The 22,990-nt window shown below is 55.8% G+C and overlaps 2 protein-coding genes across 4 annotated transcripts in view; one reads left to right on the top strand and one right to left on the bottom strand.

Annotated features, from left to right (window-relative positions):
* Nucleotides 1-10,219, top strand: part of EZH1 (enhancer of zeste 1 polycomb repressive complex 2 subunit) — a 32,680-nt gene extending 22,461 nt beyond the window's left edge. For 2 of the 3 annotated variants that reach the window (XM_082605219.1, XM_082605220.1), the window contains 9 exons: nucleotides 171-262; nucleotides 1,186-1,226; nucleotides 1,709-1,834; nucleotides 2,860-3,038; nucleotides 3,532-3,627; nucleotides 4,038-4,119; nucleotides 4,581-4,661; nucleotides 5,079-5,163; nucleotides 5,447-7,884. In XM_082605219.1, the coding sequence (XP_082461345.1) occupies nucleotides 171-262; nucleotides 1,186-1,226; nucleotides 1,709-1,834; nucleotides 2,860-3,038; nucleotides 3,532-3,627; nucleotides 4,038-4,119; nucleotides 4,581-4,661; nucleotides 5,079-5,163; nucleotides 5,447-5,507 (843 nt within the window). In that variant the 3' untranslated portion in view covers nucleotides 5,508-7,884. Of the gene's footprint in view, nucleotides 1-170; nucleotides 263-1,185; nucleotides 1,227-1,708; nucleotides 1,835-2,859; nucleotides 3,039-3,531; nucleotides 3,628-4,037; nucleotides 4,120-4,580; nucleotides 4,662-5,078; nucleotides 5,164-5,446; nucleotides 7,885-9,945 lie in introns of those variants that run through there. The other variant, XM_082605221.1, reaches the window with a different exon arrangement.
* CNTNAP1 (contactin associated protein 1) lies at nucleotides 8,193-22,936 on the bottom strand. Its single transcript, XM_082605218.1, has 24 exons — nucleotides 22,758-22,936; nucleotides 21,784-21,885; nucleotides 21,496-21,689; nucleotides 20,899-21,046; nucleotides 20,600-20,803; nucleotides 19,800-19,984; nucleotides 19,046-19,189; nucleotides 18,161-18,422; nucleotides 17,334-17,483; nucleotides 16,904-17,075; nucleotides 16,334-16,440; nucleotides 16,067-16,186; nucleotides 15,511-15,714; nucleotides 15,156-15,312; nucleotides 14,942-15,069; nucleotides 14,458-14,643; nucleotides 13,572-13,793; nucleotides 13,076-13,315; nucleotides 11,818-12,171; nucleotides 11,528-11,655; nucleotides 10,975-11,068; nucleotides 10,536-10,781; nucleotides 10,378-10,425; nucleotides 8,193-9,538 (listed from the first exon to the last, which is right to left on the bottom strand). Exons 1-24 carry the CDS (start codon nucleotides 22,822-22,824, stop codon nucleotides 9,252-9,254), a joined length of 4,149 nt encoding a protein of 1,382 aa, XP_082461344.1. The 5' UTR covers nucleotides 22,825-22,936; the 3' UTR covers nucleotides 8,193-9,251.
* Nucleotides 22,937-22,990: the final 54 nt, after the last annotated feature.

Genomic DNA, 22,990 nt, shown 5'->3' with positions numbered 1-22,990 from the left:
AGAGCCAGTAACCCAATGTCCCAGGGCCACTCTATCTCTCCCTACTGAAGATGCTCAGTCGTCTGCCTGTGAGCTCTCCAGAACTCTCCCGAGCCCAGCACCTGGCTGGTCACTTATCTGACCACTCAGCTCAAGGAGAAGTGACAGGTCCTGTTGGATTTCTCTTCCAGGTCTTCCAGTTCGCAGTCAAAGAATCACTTATCCTGAAGCTGCCAACAGATGAGCTCATGAACCCCTCACAGAAGAAGAAGAGAAAGCACAGGCAAGGGTTGGACTGAGGGCTTCCTGTGGCCGGGCTGTCCCTGTGCTCTGACCTCCCCTGGGACTTCCCTCCTGCCTCCCTCTTCAGCCACTGCCCCTCAGTTCAGCATCACCCAGCAGGGGGCCAGCCTTCTCAGTGCTCCCTGTGGGTCTGTGCCTTGGACCAGCCCTTCCCTTGTCCCTCGATGCTGTGGACCATGAAATAACTGGTTTTCCGTCTAAGCTCCCGGCCAGCAGGACGTGAGCTAGCCTCGTGGCTCCACCCTGAGGCCATTTCTTCTCACTGGGCTGTTAGTTACCACTGTGCCCACTTCTCAGCTCTGACCAGGGATTTTTTGTCTTTGGTTTTTTTGTTTTCGGCATTTGTGTTGTTTTTCTAAGTTGCATAACAACACTGTCTTCTAGCTAGTCTTTGCTTAGGGTTGGAAGTCTTTTTTGTCTTTTGGTTTTTTGTGTGTGTGTGTCCGACACTCTGCCTGGCTTTATTCCCCAAGGAACTGACACCAGTTCTAGATGTAGAAGGAAATCCCTGTGGCTTCTCCCTTTCAACCTCCTCGTCCTGAAATGCCCCCACATCTCCACCTCCCCAAAGAGAGGGAGGGCAGGGGAGAGGAGACAGGGAGAAACAATAGCATTTTAATAGACATAGAGGCTTGGGTTTGGTTTTGCATCTGGTTTTTGTTCTTTTACGTATGTTTGTTTATTGAGAGGGGTGTTGTTCGTGTCTAAATCTTGAGGCATAGGCCAGCTGCAGGTAGGATGGACTCCAGCTTCCATGGACCAACGTCCAGGCCTCCTGTGAAGGGATTTGGGGAGGATCCCCAGTCATCAGACCGCAGTCCCTCAGAGCAGGTCATGTTATCACTTACCCGAATCTGCAGAGTTCCCCAGGGCCATGACCCTGAGCCGTACCATCTCTTGCAGGCTGTGGGCTGCGCACTGCAGGAAAATTCAGCTGAAGAAAGGTAAGTTCCACCAGGGCGATCCGCTCAGGTCGCAGCCTGTGGCCGCCCCTCCCGCTGCCCCACCCATGGCTGCACTTGTTGACCCGGCACGGCCTCTGCGCACATTGCAGGTCCCCCTGCAGCAGCTGAGAACAGCTCAGCTCCTCACTGCAGCCGAGAAGACCTCTTAGGAGGTAGAGTCACAGGCCTGTGGTCTCTGACTTTCATCATGGGCCATTTGCCAGGTTCTAGGCTTCGTTTAGTGTTTAAAATAGCTGCCCTGTGATTGGACCATTTCCATACTCTCCCCACAAAGCAAATCACCCCATTGGAGCTTATGAACCATCACCTGTGATTGCTTCTCACTTCGGGGGCTAAATGTGTGTCCAAAGTTATGGTCAGAACAAGCCTCCTTTGAAAATGGGGGCAGCTGGACCCTTGGGAGGGAGGGCAGCTCGGGAGTACGGGCACAGCCGTGTCCCGTCTGTCCTCTTCTCTCCTAGATAACTCCTCCACCCAAGTGTACAACTACCAGCCCTGTGACCACCCGGACCGCCCCTGTGACAGCTCCTGCCCCTGCATCATGACTCAGAATTTCTGTGAGAAGTTCTGCCAGTGCAACCCCGACTGTAAGAGTTCTCCGTTTGCTGCAGTAGTCGGCCTCAGCATCCTAGGTCTCCCTCCGCTCCGGCCCCCGCCCCCTTGGCCCTTTGCTGCTTACGGGCCTTCTCATATTCTCCTTGCTGTGTCTGAAGCGTTCTCCAGGGAAAACAAGATACTTAAGATCTGGAAAAACCATGTTTTAAAAACCCCGATGTGTATGATTTTAAAAGCAACAATTACACAGAAATCAGCTGCTTTTCCAACTTCACCTTTCAGGGCAGCATTAAGAAACATGGGAATCTTTTTCCTTAAAGTGCAGAAACACAGCCTCCCTTTCCAGGATATTGTTTTACGACGTATACATGTTACAATTCTGCGTGTGTCTGTTTTAGTCTCATATCTGGAGTTTTAGCATCAGGTCAGTGTGGATGTCAGCAGAGCGTGGAACAGAGCCTCAGAGTGCTGCTCTCTCACGTCTTATCCCCGCGTGCCCTCCTCCACTCAAGGCTGAGCAGTGTGATGGCAGCCCCCAGAGCCTGCAGACCTTGCTGCCCAGGCAGTTGTGCTGGAAGCACCTCCTAACCCAGAGCAGATATCAGTCTTAACCACAGTGGAGGGGTGGGGTGTTCATGCTGGGAGGGCAGTGGGTGGACGAGGAGGATATAGAACGGGTGCATCCTGAAGATGATTCTTGTTTTGACAGTGAGAATTTCCCAGTGAAAAGCACTGATTTCTGCTTCTCTGGGGCACACTCCACCTCCCTCCCAAATTCTACTAACAAAGCAGGGGAGAGCATTGTTAGGGAATCTCTAGGAAACACATCTCCAGAGTCAAAGCTGCTTTCCTGACTTCCAGGCATGAATCAACCTTCATGTAGGCGCTCCACTTTCTCTGAACACTCGAGGGTGTGATTATTGGGAAGGCAGCTTCTCTCCTCTGCTGCCGCGTACCCTCGAACCCATAACATGCACTTCCCTGCTGTCCCTTGAGTCAAACCCGAGCCCCAGCACTAGCCTGCTTCTCCCTCTACCCTTCCCTGCGTCCTGCACAGGTCAGAATCGCTTTCCCGGCTGTCGCTGTAAGACCCAGTGCAACACCAAGCAGTGCCCGTGCTACCTGGCGGTGCGAGAGTGTGACCCCGACCTGTGTCTCACCTGTGGGGCCTCGGAGCACTGGGACTGCAAGGTGGTCTCCTGTAAGAACTGCAGCATCCAGCGTGGCCTCAAGAAGGTGAGGGCTTTTCCCAGGACTCGGGGCCGGATGGGAGCGGGAAGCACCGACGATGCGCGTGGCCCCTTTCTACTGGTTCCTTAGGCAGTTTGTGCACCAGTGTCAGCAAATCCTAATGGACACACGTTTTCTGAGTTAATCAAACGTTTGGTCCCCTTGAGGGATTAGAAAAATGATCCCCTGACCTGGCCAGGCTGAGAGGAGCAGAGAGGAGGGCCGTGTCATTGACATGGTCTGTTTTTACTGGACACCCACCGTGGGTTCCACGGGCTCAGGCCCAGGAGGTCCCCAGGGCTAGAGGAAGGGGTGTCACATCTCCTTTCACCACCTCCCCCCAGAACACAATGGCTTAGAGCCTTTTCTGTTTTCAGATCCTCTTACAGTTACTAGCTCTTTCCTCCCTGCTCCCCGCAGCACGCATGCACGTCCAGCACACGTCCCCCACTGGCTCGCACACGCCCTGTAGTCTGAGGTTTGACTCCCTCTTCCCCAGCACCTGCTGCTGGCCCCCTCAGATGTGGCCGGATGGGGTACCTTCATTAAGGAGTCTGTGCAGAAGAACGAATTCATTTCTGAATACTGTGGTGAGGTGAGTACTATCGGTTTGGCCCACATTCTTATCTGGGGAGATACTGATGAGAAACCCTGATTTTCTGTGGGCCAGACTTCTGTGAATTAATCTCTAAATAACTCAGCTGAGTTCTCACGTGGCCTCTCAGGGGATGCCACAGAACGGTTTGCAGTCCTGAAACAAACCACTCTTTCTTGGACTTTTTGGCAAGTCAGGCTACACAAGGGGTGCGGGCAGGAGACGCTGGTCAGCCTTAGTGCTGGTCAGCCTGGGTGGACGGGGATTGGGACGAAAGAAGCCGAGCTGTCCGTCCGACGATTCTCATCGTGGTCCTCAATAAGCCCCCTCCCAGCCCTTTCTAGAGGCGGGGTGCGGTGCCCTGAGCGGACAGCCACATCCCCCTGTTTGTTCCTTGTCTGTCTCTGCAGCTCATCTCTCAGGATGAGGCTGATCGACGAGGGAAGGTCTATGACAAGTACATGTCCAGCTTCCTCTTCAACCTCAACAACGGTAGGGAAGCTGTCTCTCGTCCCCAGGTGGTCTCGGGCAGGTCTTCCTACCACATTCCCCTGGTCGTAGTACAGGTTCAGGTCAGCTCTGAGTCTTCCAGCAGATGCTCAGAGCACAGTGGTGAAACTGAACTCAGAGACTCCATGAGCCACCGTTCACTTGCTTTGGGAGAACCTCCGTTTCCGGGTTGTGTTTGTATTCAGAGCACCGAGCACTTACACCTCAGAAATCTCCCTCCCCGGTAGATGGGAGGGGAGGTATGTGCTTCCAGCAAGAAGAGGGGCACCCACGGGGAGTGCTTCCACACGAGGCTGCTTTCTAGCTCCTGTGGGTGTGCTGGCTTCAGAGGTCCCCCTGCATTGTGTTGTTTCTGTTACAGTTGAGTTGATTTCAGATTCAGGCTCAGGAAGCTGTAGAGTTGCCTGGTGAGCTCACGGTCTTCCTTGGTTTACTTTATACAGATTTTGTAGTGGATGCTACCCGGAAAGGAAACAAAATTCGATTTGCAAACCATTCCGTGAACCCCAACTGTTACGCCAAAGGTGAGTTCCCAGTAACCTGGGAGGTGGGGTGGGAGATGGATGCTTCATTTACTATGATTTCTATCCGTTATTTAGTTTTTTTCATAGCTGAGTTATTTCTTTGTCCAAAGATAATCATGATTCATGTCTGGTATCATTTTGAGCCTCTCTCTCTCAGTTTTTCAATCTGCTTTTTTCACTGAATACATTATAAACATTTTCCCCAAAACATGAGTCTTTTAAAGATAATTCTTTCCCCCTGTCACTAGCCAGAATAACAGATCTAAAAGCATAGAGACAACTACCTTCATTGAGTACTTTCTCATTCCACTTCATTTATGTTTTCACTGGGAATTTGGAGAAAATCAGCCCAGACTCACTACTGACTGTTGACTTGGAGTTAAGTAGAAATCTAGCCTTGGGTTTATCCTGTTTCAGTGGTCATGGTGAATGGGGATCATCGGATTGGGATCTTCGCCAAGAGGGCGATTCAAGCTGGCGAAGAGCTCTTCTTTGATTACAGGTGAGGCAGCCGGGATTAGTCCTAGGGAAGTGACCCTAGAGGTATAAGGGGTGGCTGTTGAAATTGACTTGGGGGCTTAAGGTGAGTGATATGGATGAAGGAGAAGATCTCATGGTGGGCAAGGCCTTTTCTTTGGTCTGATCTCTGATGCCTTGCCTCGGAAGTGGGAGCCTTGTAAACTGCTGGTAGGGAGTGGGAGGGGAAGTGAAACGGGAGGGGACTCCATATTTTCGATCACACAAGCCTTGGTAGTAACCTGGTTCCTCCTCCTGCTTTGGGACAGGTACAGCCAAGCTGATGCCCTCAAGTACGTGGGGATCGAGAGGGAGACCGATGTCCTCTAGGCCTCCTGGGCCCCTCGCCAGCACTTACGGCAGCGGCACTGTCCTGCTTTCAAGCACACACCACTGCTGCCCCAGTTTCCTGCACTATGTGTCTCCCACACCGAGAAACCCCTACCCGCTCCCTCTGTAGTGAGGCCTCAGCTGTGTCCAGCGGGGACAAAACTGTCTCAGTGAGAGGGGAGACAGAGGCAGCTAGGGCTTGAGCTCCCAGGAGAGAGTTGCACACGTGGGAGACGGACCTCAGGCCTCGGAGGAAGAGAGCACAGGCTGGGGGTGGGTGACTTACCCTTGAGTTCTTATCAGCTACCCAGGCTGTGGGCCTCAGGAGTTAACTTGGATGGTTCCTAACAAGCATTAGCCTAACTTTCCAAATCAAGGGTCCTTCTGTAGTTGGGTTGCCAGCATATCTCTCTGTGGTCCTAAGACCTGGAGAGGACAGGCTAAGTGAAGTTTGGTACCTGGAGCTTATGAGTGGTCAGGGTTAAAGGCGAGCCTGGCGGGCAGCACAGACCGAACTCAGAGGGGAGATGGGTCACCTTACTACCTCTTTCCTCCTGACAGGCTTCAAACTGAAAGAGTGTGGGTTCTAAGTAAAGATATTCAATGCTGGGAGAAGGAAAGCTGAGTGCCATCCTTCCACAGGCAGAGAGTGAGAACCAGCCTGACGACAGTAATTAAACTGCTAAGCTTGGGGCCCAGCAGGCTTTGAGAAACCTTCTCTGTATACTCTGGAGATGGATAGACACGTTTTCAGATTCCCGGGAGCAGGTACCAGTGCCCTGTCAGCCCCTTCCAAAGTTCTGGCTTAGCGACTGCAGGCAGGCATTACGTCACCACTGAAGAACTGGAGGGGGTCGTGCAGCCTGGGTGTGATGCTCTGGTTCCCTGCAGATGTAGTTGTTTTCAGGCCTTTCATTCCCCTTAGAGGCTGGGCCCACAGGCCCACTGTTGCTCCTCTCTTCCGGGTACAGGGGTACAGGCCTGGACTAGAGAGGGGGGAGGTTATTGGTTGATTACTTTCCTGTCTGTAGCCCCTGCTGTTGGAAAGGATGAGTTGACAGTATGTGTTTGGAGGTGGGCAAGGAGCTCCCAAATTGCACGTGTTTGGGATGGCATCACGCATGCGGTGCAGACTGGCAGAGGGTATCTGAAGTGTCGAGAAGCAGGCCGGCCACCTGTGCCAGTTCATGGTGCCATTCTTTCTGGGATTCATGCAAAGCACTTTATTTCCTTTAGAAGGTCTATAGATTGAGGTGGAGTTTGAGCTAAGGTCTCTGGGGTCCCTGCCCAAATCTCGTTCCTGAGGGAGAAGGGGGAAGGAGAGAGTGGAAGACTCTCCTTTAGTTCTGTCTCACGTCGTGGTGGAGGCAGGAGGAGCTGCCTTGAAACAGAAGAACTGAGTGAGAATGGCGCCAGCTCTGAGAGCCGCCCCTGTGTCTACAGCTGGTGCTGAGCTGCAGGGAACAAGGAGCATTGTGCTGGGGAAAAAGACACGGGCAGGTACAGACTGGCCTAGGGAGTGTTAGGTACGGGAGCAGGCTTCTCCCTTCTCTCTGGGGAATTAGAGCCTCTTTTCCCCAGTCTGTGCTGACCACCCCCTTCCTCTAACCCCACTGGCTGTCCCATGAAGCAAGGAATAGGGTTCCCTGTGGCCAAACTGTCACCTAGGGGTTTTTGTGGGTCGTGCATGCGCGCATGCGCACGCACACACACACACACACTCTCTCTCTCTCTCTCTCTCTCTCTCTCTCTCTCTCTCTCACATCCTCTCACTCACCACACTTATGGGCACACATGCACCCAGCACTGAGCACACGCCTAGCTAGTTCCTGACAGAAGCCTCTTCCCACCAGACTGGGCCAGCCCCCACTATGATTCTGAAATCTACATCTGCTGTGGTTTGTATGCATCGTGTATAGGGGACACCCTCTAGCTGGACTGTGGGCTCCAAATTACTCATAAATTATAGGGAAAAACCAGAGACAGATGAAGGAGGAAGAGTTCGGGCTGTCTGAAATGCCGGGGGCTGGCTACAAGGAGCAGATGGGGGGAAAATTACATCCAGCCTTTGAGAGGCTAGGCTGACCCCACCCTCCCCTCGGTGTACAGAATCCCTGTGGTTGATCCCCTCCTTCCCCAGTGTCAGACCACTACTACTGCTGTTCCTTCAGCATTCCCATCCTTATCCCCTGCTGTCCCCCACCTTTGAATGACGGGTCTTAACCCCTCCCCCTCAGACAGGTAATGATGGATGGAGCAAGGTGGTGGGGACCGGCGGGGGAGGCTGGTGTGTGTGCGGCTCTATTGCCAGTGAATTTCACGCACTTTAAAGTCCTGTGGCTTGTGACCTCTTATCTGAATAAAGTGGTAGAATCCATTTTGGCAAGTTGTGTACTGTGTGCTTCGGGGTCCAGGGATGGACCCTGGAAGGATCCAGGGATGGTGGTACAGGGGCAGCTCGGGCTGAAGCTGTAGCATTCTGATCTCCGCTTGTCCACAGAGATCTGGGGTTGGGGGAGATCTGGGGTAGGGGGCTGGCAAGAAGCAAGCAGGCTTCCAGTAGGTGGTGCAAGGATTTTGAGTGCTCCCCATAGAGTTTCTGGAGCCGTCAGATTAGCTCCCTTAAAATCATCCCACTGTGCCCTAACCACGCCGCCAGCTACCACACACAGACTTAGGCTCTGTCACTCTGCTTTATTAGAACAGCTCCAAGTCTGAGAGCACAGCTTCAGAGTGGAGGCCGGATCAGGCTTGGGTGAATGACCAGCAGACCTCATGAGACTTCCAACACAGGAGAAGCACACTACAGACCGTGGGCACAGCACAGGACAGGACAGTCGATTGATTTTTTCTTTTATATATAAACTGATAATTTAAAAAATTAGAGTAATATATAGAGTTTCTCTAGAGAGAGACTGTGCAACAAAAAATATATATAAAGAATATGACCTCCTGGGCAAACGAAGCAGCATCTCTGAGCGGAGGAAAGAGGGCTCCTCATGCATTGGAGAGGGGGGCCACGCCTTTGGACAGGCACCAAGGCTACTGCATATCTTGGAAGAGGGAGGAAGAGTAGAGGGCTGGCTAGGCAGTGTGTCTGCGTTCTTCTCTCTACGTTGCAAGTTTTTTATGGCTTTGGCTAAAGCATGTAAAGCAGTGGAGGTACTAAGGTGCTAAACTGAGGCCTCTCGGTCTCTATCAAAAACAAAAAACGGGGGTGGGAGACATCAGTGAAGCCCTCCCTAATCCCCAACTGAGTGGAAGCAGATGGAAGATGTTCTGCAGGGGAGGGGGGAGGCTGGGGGGTATGACTGAGCGGCCTCCTCCCCCCATACCCCGTGCATCCCTGCAATCCCACACATCTGTCCCTGCTGATACTGAGTATTTGAAGGGAGGCAGGTAATCTCCCCTGCACTCTGTGGTTAATCCCTGGCAGCAGCTGGGACAGGGATGGCAGGAAGAGCCTGTCTTAACCCCATGAGGCTTCTCTGGGCGAGACCAACAACCAGGAGCCTGGGGAAGTGGGGATGGGCAGGGCATTGGTTTAGGCAGTGAGGCTCAGCCACTCCCGTTGGTCCCATCTGTAGCTCTGCCCACCAGACTTGGCAGGAGGGAAATCCTCTGGATGAGCAGAGCCAGCTAAGAGGAGCCAAATGTCCCTACGGGGTGGGGGGTGGGGCGGTAGAGGCAGGGATTGGGGAATTCGGAGGAGATGGACTTGGTCCCTGAAGCCCTTCTCCTGATTCATTCAGACCTGGACTCCTCCAGGATCTGGGGTAGGTTTTGGTCCCGGGGGCCAGGGGCTGGGGCTGGAACTTGGGTAGAAGCTGGTGTTGGGGCCGGGGCTGGGGCTGGGGCTGGGGCTGGGGCTTGGGCCGGGCCTGAAGTAGGTAGGGGATGTTTGCTGCCAGGGTGGTAATCGTGAGTGGCCTTGGGCTCATTGGTGTGGTAGGAGCCCTTGTAGCGATGATTTTTCAGATAGAAGAGCACCAACATTCCCACCAGCCCCAGCAGCAAGAAGGCCACCAAAACTGAAAGAGAAAAAAAGGAACAGTTCAGGGCAGATCTCTGGGGTTTCACCTACATACATACACACATGTATGCTTTTGGCCTAAAGCATACGTGTACAAGAGCGTCAGCTGTATGGCCACATGAAGCCATTCTTAAGTATCTGGTAGGTCTACATTCCTGGCTCATCCCCTGCCGTCTTCTATTTCTAACGTTCTCTTCCCACATCCCTGGTACCCCAATTTCGCATCTCTCTGGATGTTACTGCACCCCCATCTCCTCATCCCTTAGCTTTAGCCTCATTGTATTTTTTAATTTTCTTATAACAGTTTTATTGAGATATAGTTTACGTACCATAAAATTTACCTCTTTATAGTGGAGTGAAGCTCCTTTTAATAAACAGTTCCTGCCTAATTCTGGGACCTTTTAGATACTGAACACCTGACTTTGGTGGAACATAAAGACCATGATCCAACAGATAAGCACGTGACTTAAGCTGCTCATCAGGACTTGGAGATTATCTGATCCACAAGGTCATAAAGTCAGATGTGACCAGCAATGGACTACCACTGAGAAGAGATGGTGTATGGGATCAGGCGTTGATGGGCACATCACTGTAAAAGCTTTAGCCCCATTTTGATATGTCATTTCAATTAAAAGTCTGTAGCAGCCTCAAACATTTAAAACTCTCCAACCTGATTATCATCTACCTTCAGCATAGCCTGTCTCATCCTTCTGGGCACCACCATGCCCCTAGTGTCTTCACCACCCCTCAGCCCTGAGGCTACGGGGCAGGGAGGCAACGCCGACAGCCAGAGGGTAGAATGAGGAGGTCAGGGTAGTTAGTGACTGTGCTACTCACAGCCCAGAAGTATGGCAACCCATCCGTCGTCGTGGTAGTATGGGAAGTCTGCAAAAGAGAGAAAGCACCAGGTAGGAGAAGCCGCCTCCAGGTTGAGAACCATTTCCTTTCCCTGTTGTCCCTCTCTTCCCTTCCTTTACTGTGTCCCAGGGATGTACCTGGGGGCAGATACCAGGGGTCCAGCTCAGGTGGCACCTCTGAGACGAGACGTGGCATGGCTCCGCAGTTAGACTCAGACAGTTCTCCCTGAACGCGAAGGGCCTCAGCCAGCTCCGAGGTCATGGGTCGAGGTGTTCGGAAGTGGCTCTTGAGGGGGGCCACATTGTTGAATCGGACACCAGACAGGCAGCCCGAGAAACCTGGTGTGTTGTAGCGCTGGATCTCCGGGTCAATCACTCCCGTCTCTGAGGGAGAGGCAGCCCAGAAAGAAACGGGCTTGGACCACCAGTAGCCCTGCCCCCTCTCACCATCGCTAGGTTCCCACTCCTCTTTATCAGCACCTTCAATGCCACTCCCCCGCCCTTCACTCTCCCCTCTGGGCTCCAGGGACTTCACCCACAGCTCCTTACCCAAAACGCCCTCTCAGCCCCAGCTTACCCATAACGCGCCCCAGATACAAGGCCTTGGGTGAGTCCAGCTGGCTGTCCACCAACAGGGAGAACTTCTGTTCTGTCAGGGGGAAGTAGTCCACCTGAGTGGGGAAGGGAAAGGAGATGAGGGAGGGAGAACCGGGGGCACACGTAGCCCAGACCAGGCCGGAACTCTCCTCTCCCAGTTGGTGGTGAGTCCTAGCTCAGTCCCAGGTGGGCAACCCCTGGACCCAGACATAGGATTTGGTATTAAAAACCCAACAACCTGGTCTGGAGCCCTGTCTTCGCAGCTTACGGTGGTCTGACTTTGGGAACACCACTTTACTGTCTGAGCCCCTTTAGTGATTTGTCAAACGAAGATAAGAAGAGGAGCTGCCTACCTGAACTACCTCACAGAGCGGTTGTGAGGTCCCATGAGATAACACACATGAACATCCTCTGTACATTGGAACGTGCTCTACAAATGCTAAACGTTTGGCCTTTCCCACTGCTGCAACCTAGATGGCGAGGTGGTGGTCTGAACCGGCCCGCCTCCCTTGGCCCCCTCCCCCTGCACACACCTGGATGAAGAGGTTGCGGTAGACCCGGGTGAGGTTGACGCTGTGGGGCTGGCCGTCAGTCACAGGGCGGGTGGTTAGTTGGTACACGTAGGGACTGGTGCCCAGCTGATAGCGCAGCTGCAGGGTCCCTGTAGGGTGGGGAGGAGGAAGAGGGGGGGGTCTCCTCTCAGCTCCCAAAGTCCCCATCTTGTAAGAGCCCTTGAGTCCTTGTATTGGTCAATCGATAGTTACGAGAGTGGAGGGCACCCAGAGGCAGCTGGAATTGAGAGCGAGCGCCTCGGGGGGCTTACCGTCTTCCTTGATGAGCACAGCCATGTAGTCACGCACAAAGGAGCTGACGTAGAGCAGGACGGCGGGGGCGGAGTGGGTGCTGAAGCTGAAAGACACCTCCTCTCCGGTGACATTATAGACGGGTCCACGGTAGCCCGGCACCGGCCGGCCAGGCCGCGGGTAGTCAGGCAGGCGGTACCCAGGGCCGTGGTAGCCGGGCGCATAGCCAGGAGTGTCGTAGCCGGGGATGTAGCCGGGCTCGTAGCCCGGCACTGGCCGGCTCAGCATGTGGGAGAACTCGCGGGCTGCGGAGCGCAGCGCTGACTGGAGGTTATAGCGCATCCAGGTGCCCGGCTCAAAGAAACCGCCAATGTCTGAAGGCAGAGGTAGTGAGGTCAGGGCCCCCGTTCCCACATTCAGACGCTGTATGTGTCATCCACACACACCCTCTGGCACGTGTCCCCAGTTTCAGCCACCGCCACAACCTGTCTCCATTCACTTTTAGGTCCTCTGGCACCCCTGTGTCATGGAATGGAATCTTAAAATCATGGGAAATGTAAAAGATCATCTAATCCAACCCCTGCATTTTACAGCTGGGGAAAGTGAGGCTCAGAAATGGGTAGCTACTTGCCTAGGGATACACAGTAAGTGGACAGTCAAGATTAGAATCGAGATACCATAAGCCCATCTGGTACACCTGCCGCTACTCACACTTCCGAACCAAACCCAGAGGTCTTCTGTCAGTCCCTTAGTCCCTGTATCTCCCTACCTCACCAGACTTCTCCCACCAGTGACCTCCCTGCTCACTCATCCCCCTAGGCCAGCCTTAGGGAGGCTGCAGTCTGGGTATATGTGCAGAATCTTGCTATGGTGAATGTCAAGGCTTGCCTTAACCAAGAACCAGGTTGTAGACATGTTTTAGGAGTGAAGCGATTGTCAAATAGGAAACGGCATAGGAGGGCATCGTGCAGCCTGAGGGGGATATGCTTGCAAGTGGGGTGACCTGTGTTCCCTTGGTGACAGTGGGAAGATGGGGAAGTTACTTGCTTCTCGCTTTTGATCTTTTTAGTGCCAGCTAGCTGCGCCATCCCTTCCTGGCCCCACGTTATGCCTTTGGAGTCACCCAACACCTTCAACTGCCTGACTGCCCCAGCTCAGAGCTCAGGAGCCCAGGACGACCACAGTTTTCCCTGATGCTGACTTTGTGCCCTCCTCCCTTTCCTGCCCTCCCTACGTCCCGTCAGGGCTCCCGGTCCTCCCATAACCAGCAGCACTAACCGTGGTTGCAATATGGCCCATCAAAAGCCGTGAGGTCACAGTCACAGGTGTAGTAGCTGTAACGCTCCACGCAGCGGCCTCCGTGGAAACAGGGGAACCGGGGGTGGGCGCAGTGGCCCGTGCAGTTGGGTGAGGTACCCTCAGAGGCATTGGCACGGCCCTCCAGGTTCAGAGTCACTCCGTTCAGACGCATAGCCCTCAAGCAACCCACGAAGGGCCGCCTCTTAAGCTCCGCAGATCCTGGGGAAGGTGGGCAGGTCAAGAAATGGGTGTAGAGCCAGAGACAGGGATAAGCATTGGGGTTCGGAGGGGAGCCAAGGGGGCTAGAAGAACAGAATAGATGCCAGGGACCGGAGAGGAAAGGTGGGCCTTTGGCTCACTCTGCGGTCGAGGGGATCGGGACCTACGACACAGGGTTCCTGGAAACAAGGAGAGTGGCCTCGAGAGCGGGGGAAGGTGTCAGAGGCTTCAGACCTGCCTCTGGGTTGCTGCTCACCGACATAGAGGGGCTGGTCGTACTCCAGCCAGATGTAGGTCTGCAGGGGCATCGGCCGCAGCACCCAAGGCCGGTGATCCACGCGGAGCCGGGCCTGCTTTACATTGATTTCAGCCCGGACCAGGTGCCACTCGTCATCGTTGAACTCAAAGTCATCTGAGTGCACTGTCAGGTTCTCATCCCCATTCCCCACGTCGAAGGCGAAGACCACATCCCGGGATGCTGGACAACGTTGGGGGTTAGGGGGAGAGGACTCAGACCTCCAAGATCCCTCACAGGTTCACCTGATACAACCCCTCTTCTTCACCCTTTGGAGCTCCTTGAATGTCCCTCCAATCTGTCTACAGCCTGGGACAAAACCCACAAACTGCTTAAAACCTCATACCCCGGACTTCCCTGGTGGCGCAGTGGTTAAGAATCCGCCTGCCAATGCAGGGCACACGGGTTCAAGCCCTGGTCCGGGAAGACCCCACATGCCGCGGAGCAACTAAGCCCGTGCGCCACAACTACTGAGTCTGCGCTCTAGAGCCCACGAGCCACAACTACTGAAGCCCACACGCCCAGAGCCCATGCTCCACAACAAGAAGCCACCGCAATGAGAAGCCTGCGTACCACAAGGAAGAGTAGCCCCCGCTCTCTGCAACTAGAGAGAGCCCACACAGCAACGAAGACCCAATGCAGCAAAAAATAAATAAATAAATAAATAAATAATAAATTTATTAAAAAAAAAAAAAGACAAGAGCTAGGTGTAGAAGCCAGCGCCCTCTGAAGCCCTTTCCATGCTGCCTCGCAGAGGGGCATCTTACCCCTCGTCCCTTGTCCCAGCCTCCACCCACCCCGCACCTCCCCAGGGATCTTCATCCCCCGGCAACGTCTGCCTGCTCACTGTTGAGTTCCACCCGCACGTAAGGTCGGCGCCACTGGCAGTAAGGGCCCCCTGTGTTCTCTAGGAAGACTCCTGAGGGAGCCGAGGTCCGGAAGTAGAAGGAGACATCAAGGCTGTGGTTGGCCTGGATTGGGGGAAAGCGCAGCGCAGCCCCAGTGTGGAAGGCGATGGTGTTCCAGGAATTTCCTGCAAAACCAGATGGAGGAAGGCCTTGTCAGCGAGGTAGGAGGGGAGAGGAGTAAAGGCAGCCTCAGGTCGGGGGGAGACGGGGCAAAAGGGGACAGCTAGGGGTCCCCAGGGAAACCTAAGGCGTGTAATGAAAGAGAGGAAGGTGCCGAGGAACAACACGGGTGTGGGCATATCACACCAGGAGCTGGGGTGTCTGCCAGTGTGTCCCAGAGACCCCCAGTGGATCAGGTAGCCTAGATTTTGGAAACTGGAGAGCTGACCCTGGGAGGGTACACCAGAAGGGTCTGTCACTCACGATCACCATAGCAGCGCAGAGGCCTCAGGAAGAACTGGGCCTCAGAATTGGAACGGTTCGTGTCCCCCACCACCACCTGAGTGACAGGCAAATGGTCCACAAAAGTCAGCAGGCCCTTGTCGGTTCTCCTGTGGGGACAGGATGTGGTGGCTCAGCCTCTGCCGCTCAGCTGTCCCTGGCGTCCTGAAAGCCCCGTCCCTTTGCCCCCCCTTACCACTGGGGCTGGTCGGCATCACAGTTACAGTGCAGAGCGGGGTCCACACAGCTCCGGTCCAGACCACAGGCACAGCGCTGAATGCCGGGCTGCGAGCCACCCCAGTAGAAGTGCTGCTCCTCGTTTCGGCCAATCCAGAAGCTATAGGGGTAGCCTCCTGGGGAAGAGGTGCAGGCAGTTTCCAGGCCCTGCCCTCCATTAGCCTCTGGGCTCCTCTCTCACCCTTCCAACCAGCCCAGACCCTTTCTTGAATCCTGTAGCCCAGGGCTCCCTTGCACCCTCTAATCCTCTTCTCCCAGACCCCACTGGTCTCTCCTCCAGCTCTCCACCTTGCCCTCCCCACCCCCGCCCTAACCTGCAGTGTTGAGCAGCCGGGAGTTGTAGCAGGAGAACTCAATCCACTGTTCACAGTGCTGGGAAGCACTGGCCAGGGCACTGACTTCCTCCCAGGATGCATTCCAATACTGGACGGCCCCGAGGAATGGCCGCTCCATGCTAGAACCTGTCACCCGAGTTGTCCACAGCCTGTCATGCCTCACAACGGTCCAGGCCCGGTTCTCTGGGGGAGGGGATGAGGCAGAACTGTGGCTGGACACGGGCATTCGCTGCCCATCTCCCTGCCCCGCCCCCAGCACCACTACTGCGATCCAGAGCCAAGACACGGGGCCGGCAGCTCCATTTCAGCCCAGCTCTAGGCCCCCAACGTCACAGGCTGGAGATGAGACAGCTGGAATGGATCAGGAAGCTGGAATCTAGCCGCGAGGCTAGATTACAAATCCCTGAGCGTCCCCTTCCCCCTTCTGTGCTCCTTTACCCCCACCACCATTTAATCTTACTGGCCCCTGTCCACCCTTCCGCACTCCGGCATTGCCTTGTCAGCTGCCCCTCCACCACCCATCAGAGCCACTTACCTCGGATATCACAGTACACTACAAATGGCTTCAGGGGGCCACTCCCATCAGGATCAATGGTGAAGTTGCCAGAAGTTTTCCCACTGAGCCGATAAGCCTCACAGGATTCTTTATACAAAGCTGGTTGGTGGTGAGGTGGGGAAAAGGCAATTATAGAGTCAGGGGGCTAAGGAGGGCCAGCTCTACCATCTCTAGCAGCCTCATGATTGCCAGAAACCTCCTGACCTCCCCTGTCTCTGACTCTCCCCCATACCCAAGCTGGCTTACGTTGGTGGCAGGTCTCCCCCTTGTAGCCTGTCAGTTCACAATAGCAGATGAAGTCATCCCAAGACTGGTAGCAGCGTCCGTCATGCTCACACATATTAGGGCTGCACCTAGGTGAGGGGGTCAGCACCGAGGGAAGGAGCCTTATGGGGAGCTTGAGAGTAGGGTCTGATCCTTACAAGCTTCACTCCCAGCTCCTGGGAGCACCAAAACCCAGTGTGAAACATACTCCACCTAACAAGCTTAAATGCTGGGGCATTAGGCAGGCCTCAGGGCTCAAGTACTACTGTTTCCCCTTCCCCGAAGGAATAAATAATGCCTTACTTCCCCCACCCCCCAAATAAAACCCTCGAGGACCAAAAACAGATGCTTCATTTCCATTCTGAGCATGTGTCACTTTAAGGGAAGAAATAGGAGGTGAGAGGTCAAGGAGGAATCATCCCCAGGTAGGAGACTTAGGAGCTAGGACCAGGAGAAGGGAGATCATTGAGAAAGGCCATTCCCATCATTGGGAGACCATGGAAGAGGGCTTTGGAGGGGTCACCTCTTGTAGGGAGAGGGGCGTCTGGATACCTATCAGTGATGCCACATGTGTCAAAGAGGACCTCAGCATAGTATCCAAGCCGCCGGCCCTCCACCAGAGTCAGGTTGACCAGTTGACCATCCACCTTGAGCAGCTCCATGCAGCCATGGAAGGCCGTCTGGTTGGAGTGGCAGCCCCATCGACTGGCTGGCTTGGGACAACCTGGAGCAACCACCCCTGTGAGGCCCTCCCCAGGGGAGACTCCAGCGACCCTCCCCCAGGGAGATGCCAAGGGAGAGCCAGACATGAAGGAAGGAAGGGGGCTAGTAGACAATGACAGTGACTTTCTAGTCCCCAAGGCCCCAGAGGGACAAGAGGAATTTACTGCTACAAAACTCTCCACGTAGGCCTGTCTGGGTGGACTTAGATGGGGCCTTCCCACCCAGAGGCAGGGGTCTAGCCAGGTCAGCCTCCACTTACCTCCAAAGAAGTATGAGGTTCCTGTACGGATCAGCAGTGGGTATGAGACCCTGACCTCCGCCCCCTCCACGTCATCAATGCTGATGACCGCGTGGTTTTCCTGCGCCACGAAATTCACCTCGTGCCAAAAGCCGTCATTCAGGCGGAACCCTGGACAGGACAGGAGGATGGTGTTGGGTGGGGGGCACCACGTTCTAGAAGAGTACCTAGGGCTTCCCTGGTGGCGCAGTGGCTGAGAGTCCGCCTGCCGATGCAGGGGACATGGGTTCGTGCCCCGGTCCGGGAAGATCCCACATGCCGCGGAGCAGCTGGGCCCGTGAGCCATGGCCGCTGAGCCTGCGCGTCCGAAGCCTGTGCTCCGCAACGGGAGAGGCCACAGCAGTGAGAGGCCCGTGTACCGCAAAAAAAAAAAAAAAAAAAAAAAGTAGAAGAGTGCCTAGAGCGGAGAGGCGGCAACCCCACTCTGTGTCCTAACGGTAGCCTCTGTGCCTCCCATTTGTACACTTATCAACCTGAGTGGTGACATCTCTGAATGTCTCTCTTCACTGTGTGGAACCCCGGTGGCTGACACAAAAGTCATAACCGAATGACACCTCCAGAGACCCTCCGGAACTGGAGAGTACCAGGATTCTCCGCCTTCCTGCTTCTCCTGGCGCCCGTAGCTCCTCAGATCTGCCCCGCCCTCCGACTCCCAGCAGCCTCCATCCACTCCCACCCTTTCCCAGGGCCTCTCCCGTGTGCAAAGGCTTCAGTCCAGGCCTACAAACTCCTCTGCTCTTTGCCCTCCTCTGGCCTCCCTGTGCCTCCCGCTTCCCTCCACCCCTCACCAGCCGCAAACTGCAGTTTCTTTCGGCCGGTCTGCACGATGGACACGTTGACCTGCCCTTCACTGAGCATCAGCTCCACGTGGCCCAGCCCATCCCCCAGGCGGGAGAAAAGTAGCAGCCCGGTGAGATCCCAGGTACGGAAGCGAAAAGAGACTGCGAGGCGGCCTCGGCGAGGGAAGCCAGGCACTTGCACGAAGTTGTGAGGACCTCCAAAGTTGATGGGGTGAGGAACCGGGTCCAGGCAACGGAATGCCACCTTACCCTAGGGACGAAAGTGAGGATCCATCAGCACCCGAGCCGATGCCCCGCCCCACCTCTGTGGGGAGTGAGGTTCCCTGGGGGCACCTCCCCAACTCCCCCAGAAACGTGTCCAGCTGTGGAGGAGGTCTCCAGCCACCAAGTCGGCCTGCAGGACTCTATCCTGATCTACATCGTCTCCAGGGGCGACCGCTCCTTCACTTCCTTCCAGCGTGGAGAGGCAATTTCCCGCCTGCTTCCCGGCAGCAGGGCCTGATTACGCTCCTGAGTTCAGGTCGGGGGAGCACCCACACCCACACACCGAAAGAGCCCTGGGTTCAAGTCCCCCCTCAGCCCCTGCGCAGCTGCGTGATCCCTGGCGGAGCCACTCAGGGTCGCTACCCCTTAGTTTCCTCAGTTGTAATTGAGGAAATGCTTAGACCGGACCACAGCTTTTAACTGGGGGGTTGGGAGCTGGCCTTTTGCGCTTCCTGTGAGTCAGTGATGACATCATCACCCCCACTTGAGCATCTGGCTGGGGAGAGGGGTCCTCGGCTTTTACACGATTCGCAGTATCTCTTCCCACTCCACCTCTTGGTTCCAAGCGGCTCTGACGCCCCGTCCTCCCAGATCCCCCTGCCCACTGGCCTCGAAGGTGATCCGTGAATGGCGCCGCACGGCCAGGTCCGCGATGTTGACTCGGTTGAAGATTACGTTTTCCATGCAGCCGCGGAAATTATGCCGATAGGCAAGGTTCTTCTGCGCGGCGCCCACCAGACCCCCGATGAACATCTGCGGGCGGAGTGAGGAGTGAGGACACTACAAATGGCTTCAGGGGGCCACTCCCATCAGGATCAATGGTGAAGTTTCCAGAAGTTTTCCCACTGAGCCGACAAGCGCGGCAGCGCGTGCTGCCTTTCTCGCGCTCCCCCGCCGTACACCTTCCCACGCTCCAGGCAGATTGAGTTTTATAAGACTTGAGACACACATTGCCCCAGTATCGGTATTGAAGCTGGAAGCTCGCTGGGCCTCCCCAGGCTTGGGTTCTAGCCCTGACTCCACCACAAATTGGCTGCATGCCCTTAGGTAAGTCAATGAACCTGTCTGGGATTCTTTATCTGCGGATCAGGGCCTGAAGGGGGCAATTTTCTCATCTTGCCCGATCCCCCAAATCCAGATTTCCAGGCTCCATCTCAGTAGTTCTGGGGTGGAGCCCGGCAATCTGCGTGCTAACAGCGGCAGCAACAACAGAAACCCAGGCCTTTCTGGGAGTTTGCCAAGAGCTGTTAGCATGTTCAGACACCCGACAGCAGAGTCCCACCTCTGGGAGAGGAGAGTGCTGTCCCCCACCGGCCCACCCAGCATCCCAGTTAACCAAATGGCTCCTCCCCTCTCCGCTCACCTCCGAGTCCAGGTTCAGTCTCTCGAAGTCACCATTGAGCACGAAGCGCTGCTCGTAGCCGTCCAGGGTGAGATTTGCTTCGCGGCCAAATCGGTCCACACGGACGTAATGCCAGTGCTGGTCATTGAGGACGCCCCCAGCGCTTACGGTTGTGTGACCGGGCCTTGGCTGGATGGGGCTGCTGCCTGAGGGTAGGGTGGGGTGGGGTCAGACCTGGAACCTGGAAAACCCAAGCGAGCCCTACTGCCCAGCTAGCCCCCAGGCAGAGCAGCAGCCGGCAGCACAGAGGAGGAACTGCCCAGGGCCCAGGGCAGCCAGGGAGGGTGGGCACACAGAGATTGGACCACCCTCAGCCTGGGATGGAGCAGTGGCCATTGGCAAGTGTGGACTTAGAGTGAGCCATTCAACCTCTCTGAGCCTCTGTTTTCCTATCAGTAAAACTTGAGGCACAAGAGTTGCTTCTACCTTATCACGTGGATATTATGAAAAGCCATTGAGATACAAAATAATAACGCTTTAGGCGCGTGTGTATACGTATATACAACGTTTTTGCAATGAGAAAACAGACTGGGGAAGTGCTTGTCCCGCTGGTAGGTGGTACAGCTGAGACTGGAATCCGCTTCTCCTGATCCCAAGTCCAGTGTTTTGCTAGCACCAAATTTTACACGAAGAAGATGGGTTGGTCCAAACACTAAGGAAGGGAAGGATAAGAAGTGGGGCGCGGCCTTTTTTCCGGAGGAGGTGCAACAAAAGACGTGGGAGGAGAGCCTCAGGCTTTGCGGCGGGATCTCTGAGCTCACCCAGGCTCATGTGCAGCAGCAAGTGTGCCCCCTGCAGCTCGAGTGTCACGTAGTCGCCCTGGGCGCCCTCGGCGTGCAACAGGAGCCCGTCCTTCTCTTCGGTCTTGAAGCTAAAGGCGAACACGTCCCACAGACTCCGGCTGACTCCTCGCGGGAAGCGGTACGAGATGGCATCATCGCCATCGAAATAGAGCACGTCGGACTCTGCGCGAGGGGCAGTAGGTGGGTTGGGGACCGGGGAGACTCTGTGTCTCCCGGGCACCGCCCCCCCTACCCCGCCCACGACCTCACACCCTTACTGTAAGGGCAGCCGTAGAGGCCGAGCCTCAGGCCGATCTTGCCGCGCGGGTTCCAAGCCAAGGGCACGATGCGGATGTAGCGCGCCGTGAAGTGGTAGTGCAGGTCGTGGCGAACCACCGCCGACTCGTTCACGTTACCGAAGAAGGTCTGAGGGGCAAGGGAAGAGGAGTGACCACGTCCCCACCCTCTGCTTCTTTCTCCACGGCCTCCCAGTCCACAGTTGTCGCATCTAGCCAATCTCCACTTCTGGAAGGCAAACACTTCTTATCTCCCCTGCCTTCAGGGCTTTACACAAACACAGTTTCCCTAGCCTAGAGCGTCCCATTATATCCTCAGAGGTCAACTCAGATGTCACCACCTTCATGAAGCTCTCCCAGATTTTACCCTGAAGTATGTTAAACCCTGTCACTGGGAATATCTTGCACACATGGGGAGCCGACAGTCCCTCTGGACTGAGTCCTTGGGGAGGAAGTCCCTGCTCCTCATCTGTGCCCTCACCACCGCCTCCTGCCCTTCCCCCAAGATTGTGCCCAGCCCAGCCCAGGTCACAGAGCTGAAAAGGTTCCCCAAGCGTGTGCGCAGGGAGCCTGGAGTACCGCGTTGTGCCCTCGCTGATAGAACGGTGTCCAGCTGTCCACTCGGTCGCCATAGAGCAGCATGTAATGTGTGACCCAGTCCCAAGAGTTAAAGGAGCCCTGCGTGGCCACAGCCCGGATCCGGTGCTTCTTCATTAGGTCGATCTGGAGCCAGGGATTTGGGTCCCCAATCCGGGGAGACCATCCGCTTATGCCTATAGAAGGGGCAAGGCCTTTCACCACTGGCTCCCCATTTACCTCCGGCCCTCCAGAGTCCCCCACCCCACCATGGGGCGCCACCACGCTCACCGTGCAGCCGGGCAAAACGGGGCGCAGTGAAGAGCCCATAGTAGGAGGAGGCGCCCAGGGAGCGTGCATACAGGGGCCCAACCAGCTCCTCGTCACAGCCGTCTGGGTTGGGGGAACAGACATGTTGATCAGGGTGGCCCCACCCAGTCTTCCCAAAGGCCCAGCACGCTGAGCAACCGGAGCTCTTTCTTCTCTCTCCCCCACTGCAGACCCAGCCCTAACTTAAACCATCTACTCAACCTGGTCTGCAGCAACGGCTGCACACTTCGGGGAGGCTGCCTTCTTCTTCTGGAAGAACCCGTAGGCCAGACCTTGCCTAGTACCAGCTGGGGTTCAGCACACCCGCAAACACAATCCCAAACCTCAGCATCTTTTAGAACCTGAGCCGCCCCAAGACACCAATCCAGCCCCAGCCTTAGCCTCAATCCCAGTCAGCAGCACCCACAGACCCGCACCAACCCCAAATCCAGGCCTTGGTCCCAACCCCAGCCAGTCCAAGCACCATCACCAGTTCCACGTGCAACCTTAGCATCATAAAGGGTCACCAAATCCCAACCTCAAAATCCAGCCCCAGCCTCAGCCCCAAACCCTGGTCCCTGAGCCAGCTCCAAGCCCAGCCCCAGCCCCTGGCAAAACCTTAACCCTAGCGGGGTCACTGGCACCACCCTTATTCCCAACCCTCAAACCCAGGCACTAGCTCCCGCTTGGATCCCGGTCCCAAATCCCCGCCCGGGCCGACTCTATCTTCAGCTCTGAGCCCAGCCCCATCGCCGGGCGCGCGCGCCAGCCTCGGAGCTGCATTGCGGAGCGCCGGGGAGAGGCAGGAAAGGATGAAAGCGCACGAGCGCGCGCCGGCCGGGAAGGGACCCGCGACCACCCAGCCGCAATGCGGTGCGGGGCCCGCCCTGCAGTCTAAGGGGCCCGACCTTAGACTCCCAGGCCCAACCCCGCCTGCCTGCGAGCCCCGTACTCACAGTAGCCCCAGCCCCGGGCTCCCGAGACCGCGGCGAGGAGGATGCAGAAGAGCCGGAGACGCATCATGCAGGGCTGACGGATCCCGGCGGCCGCCTCCCAGTGCCCGTCTCCGGCTAGGGCTCCAGTTCCAGCTCGGGCTTTCCTCCTGGGGTTCGCAGCGGATGGCTATCTCTCCCCCTTACCCACCCCCTCCTCTTTCCTCTCTCCCCCAACCCTTCTCCCTTGTCTCCCT

Source organism: Mesoplodon mirus (genome assembly GCF_964341445.2).
Source record: "Mesoplodon mirus genome assembly, chromosome: 18".
Classification (NCBI taxonomy): Eukaryota; Metazoa; Chordata; class Mammalia; order Artiodactyla; family Ziphiidae; genus Mesoplodon; species Mesoplodon mirus.
Note: the sequence above shows the minus strand (reverse complement) of the source record. Positions and strands in the feature narration are given on the sequence as shown.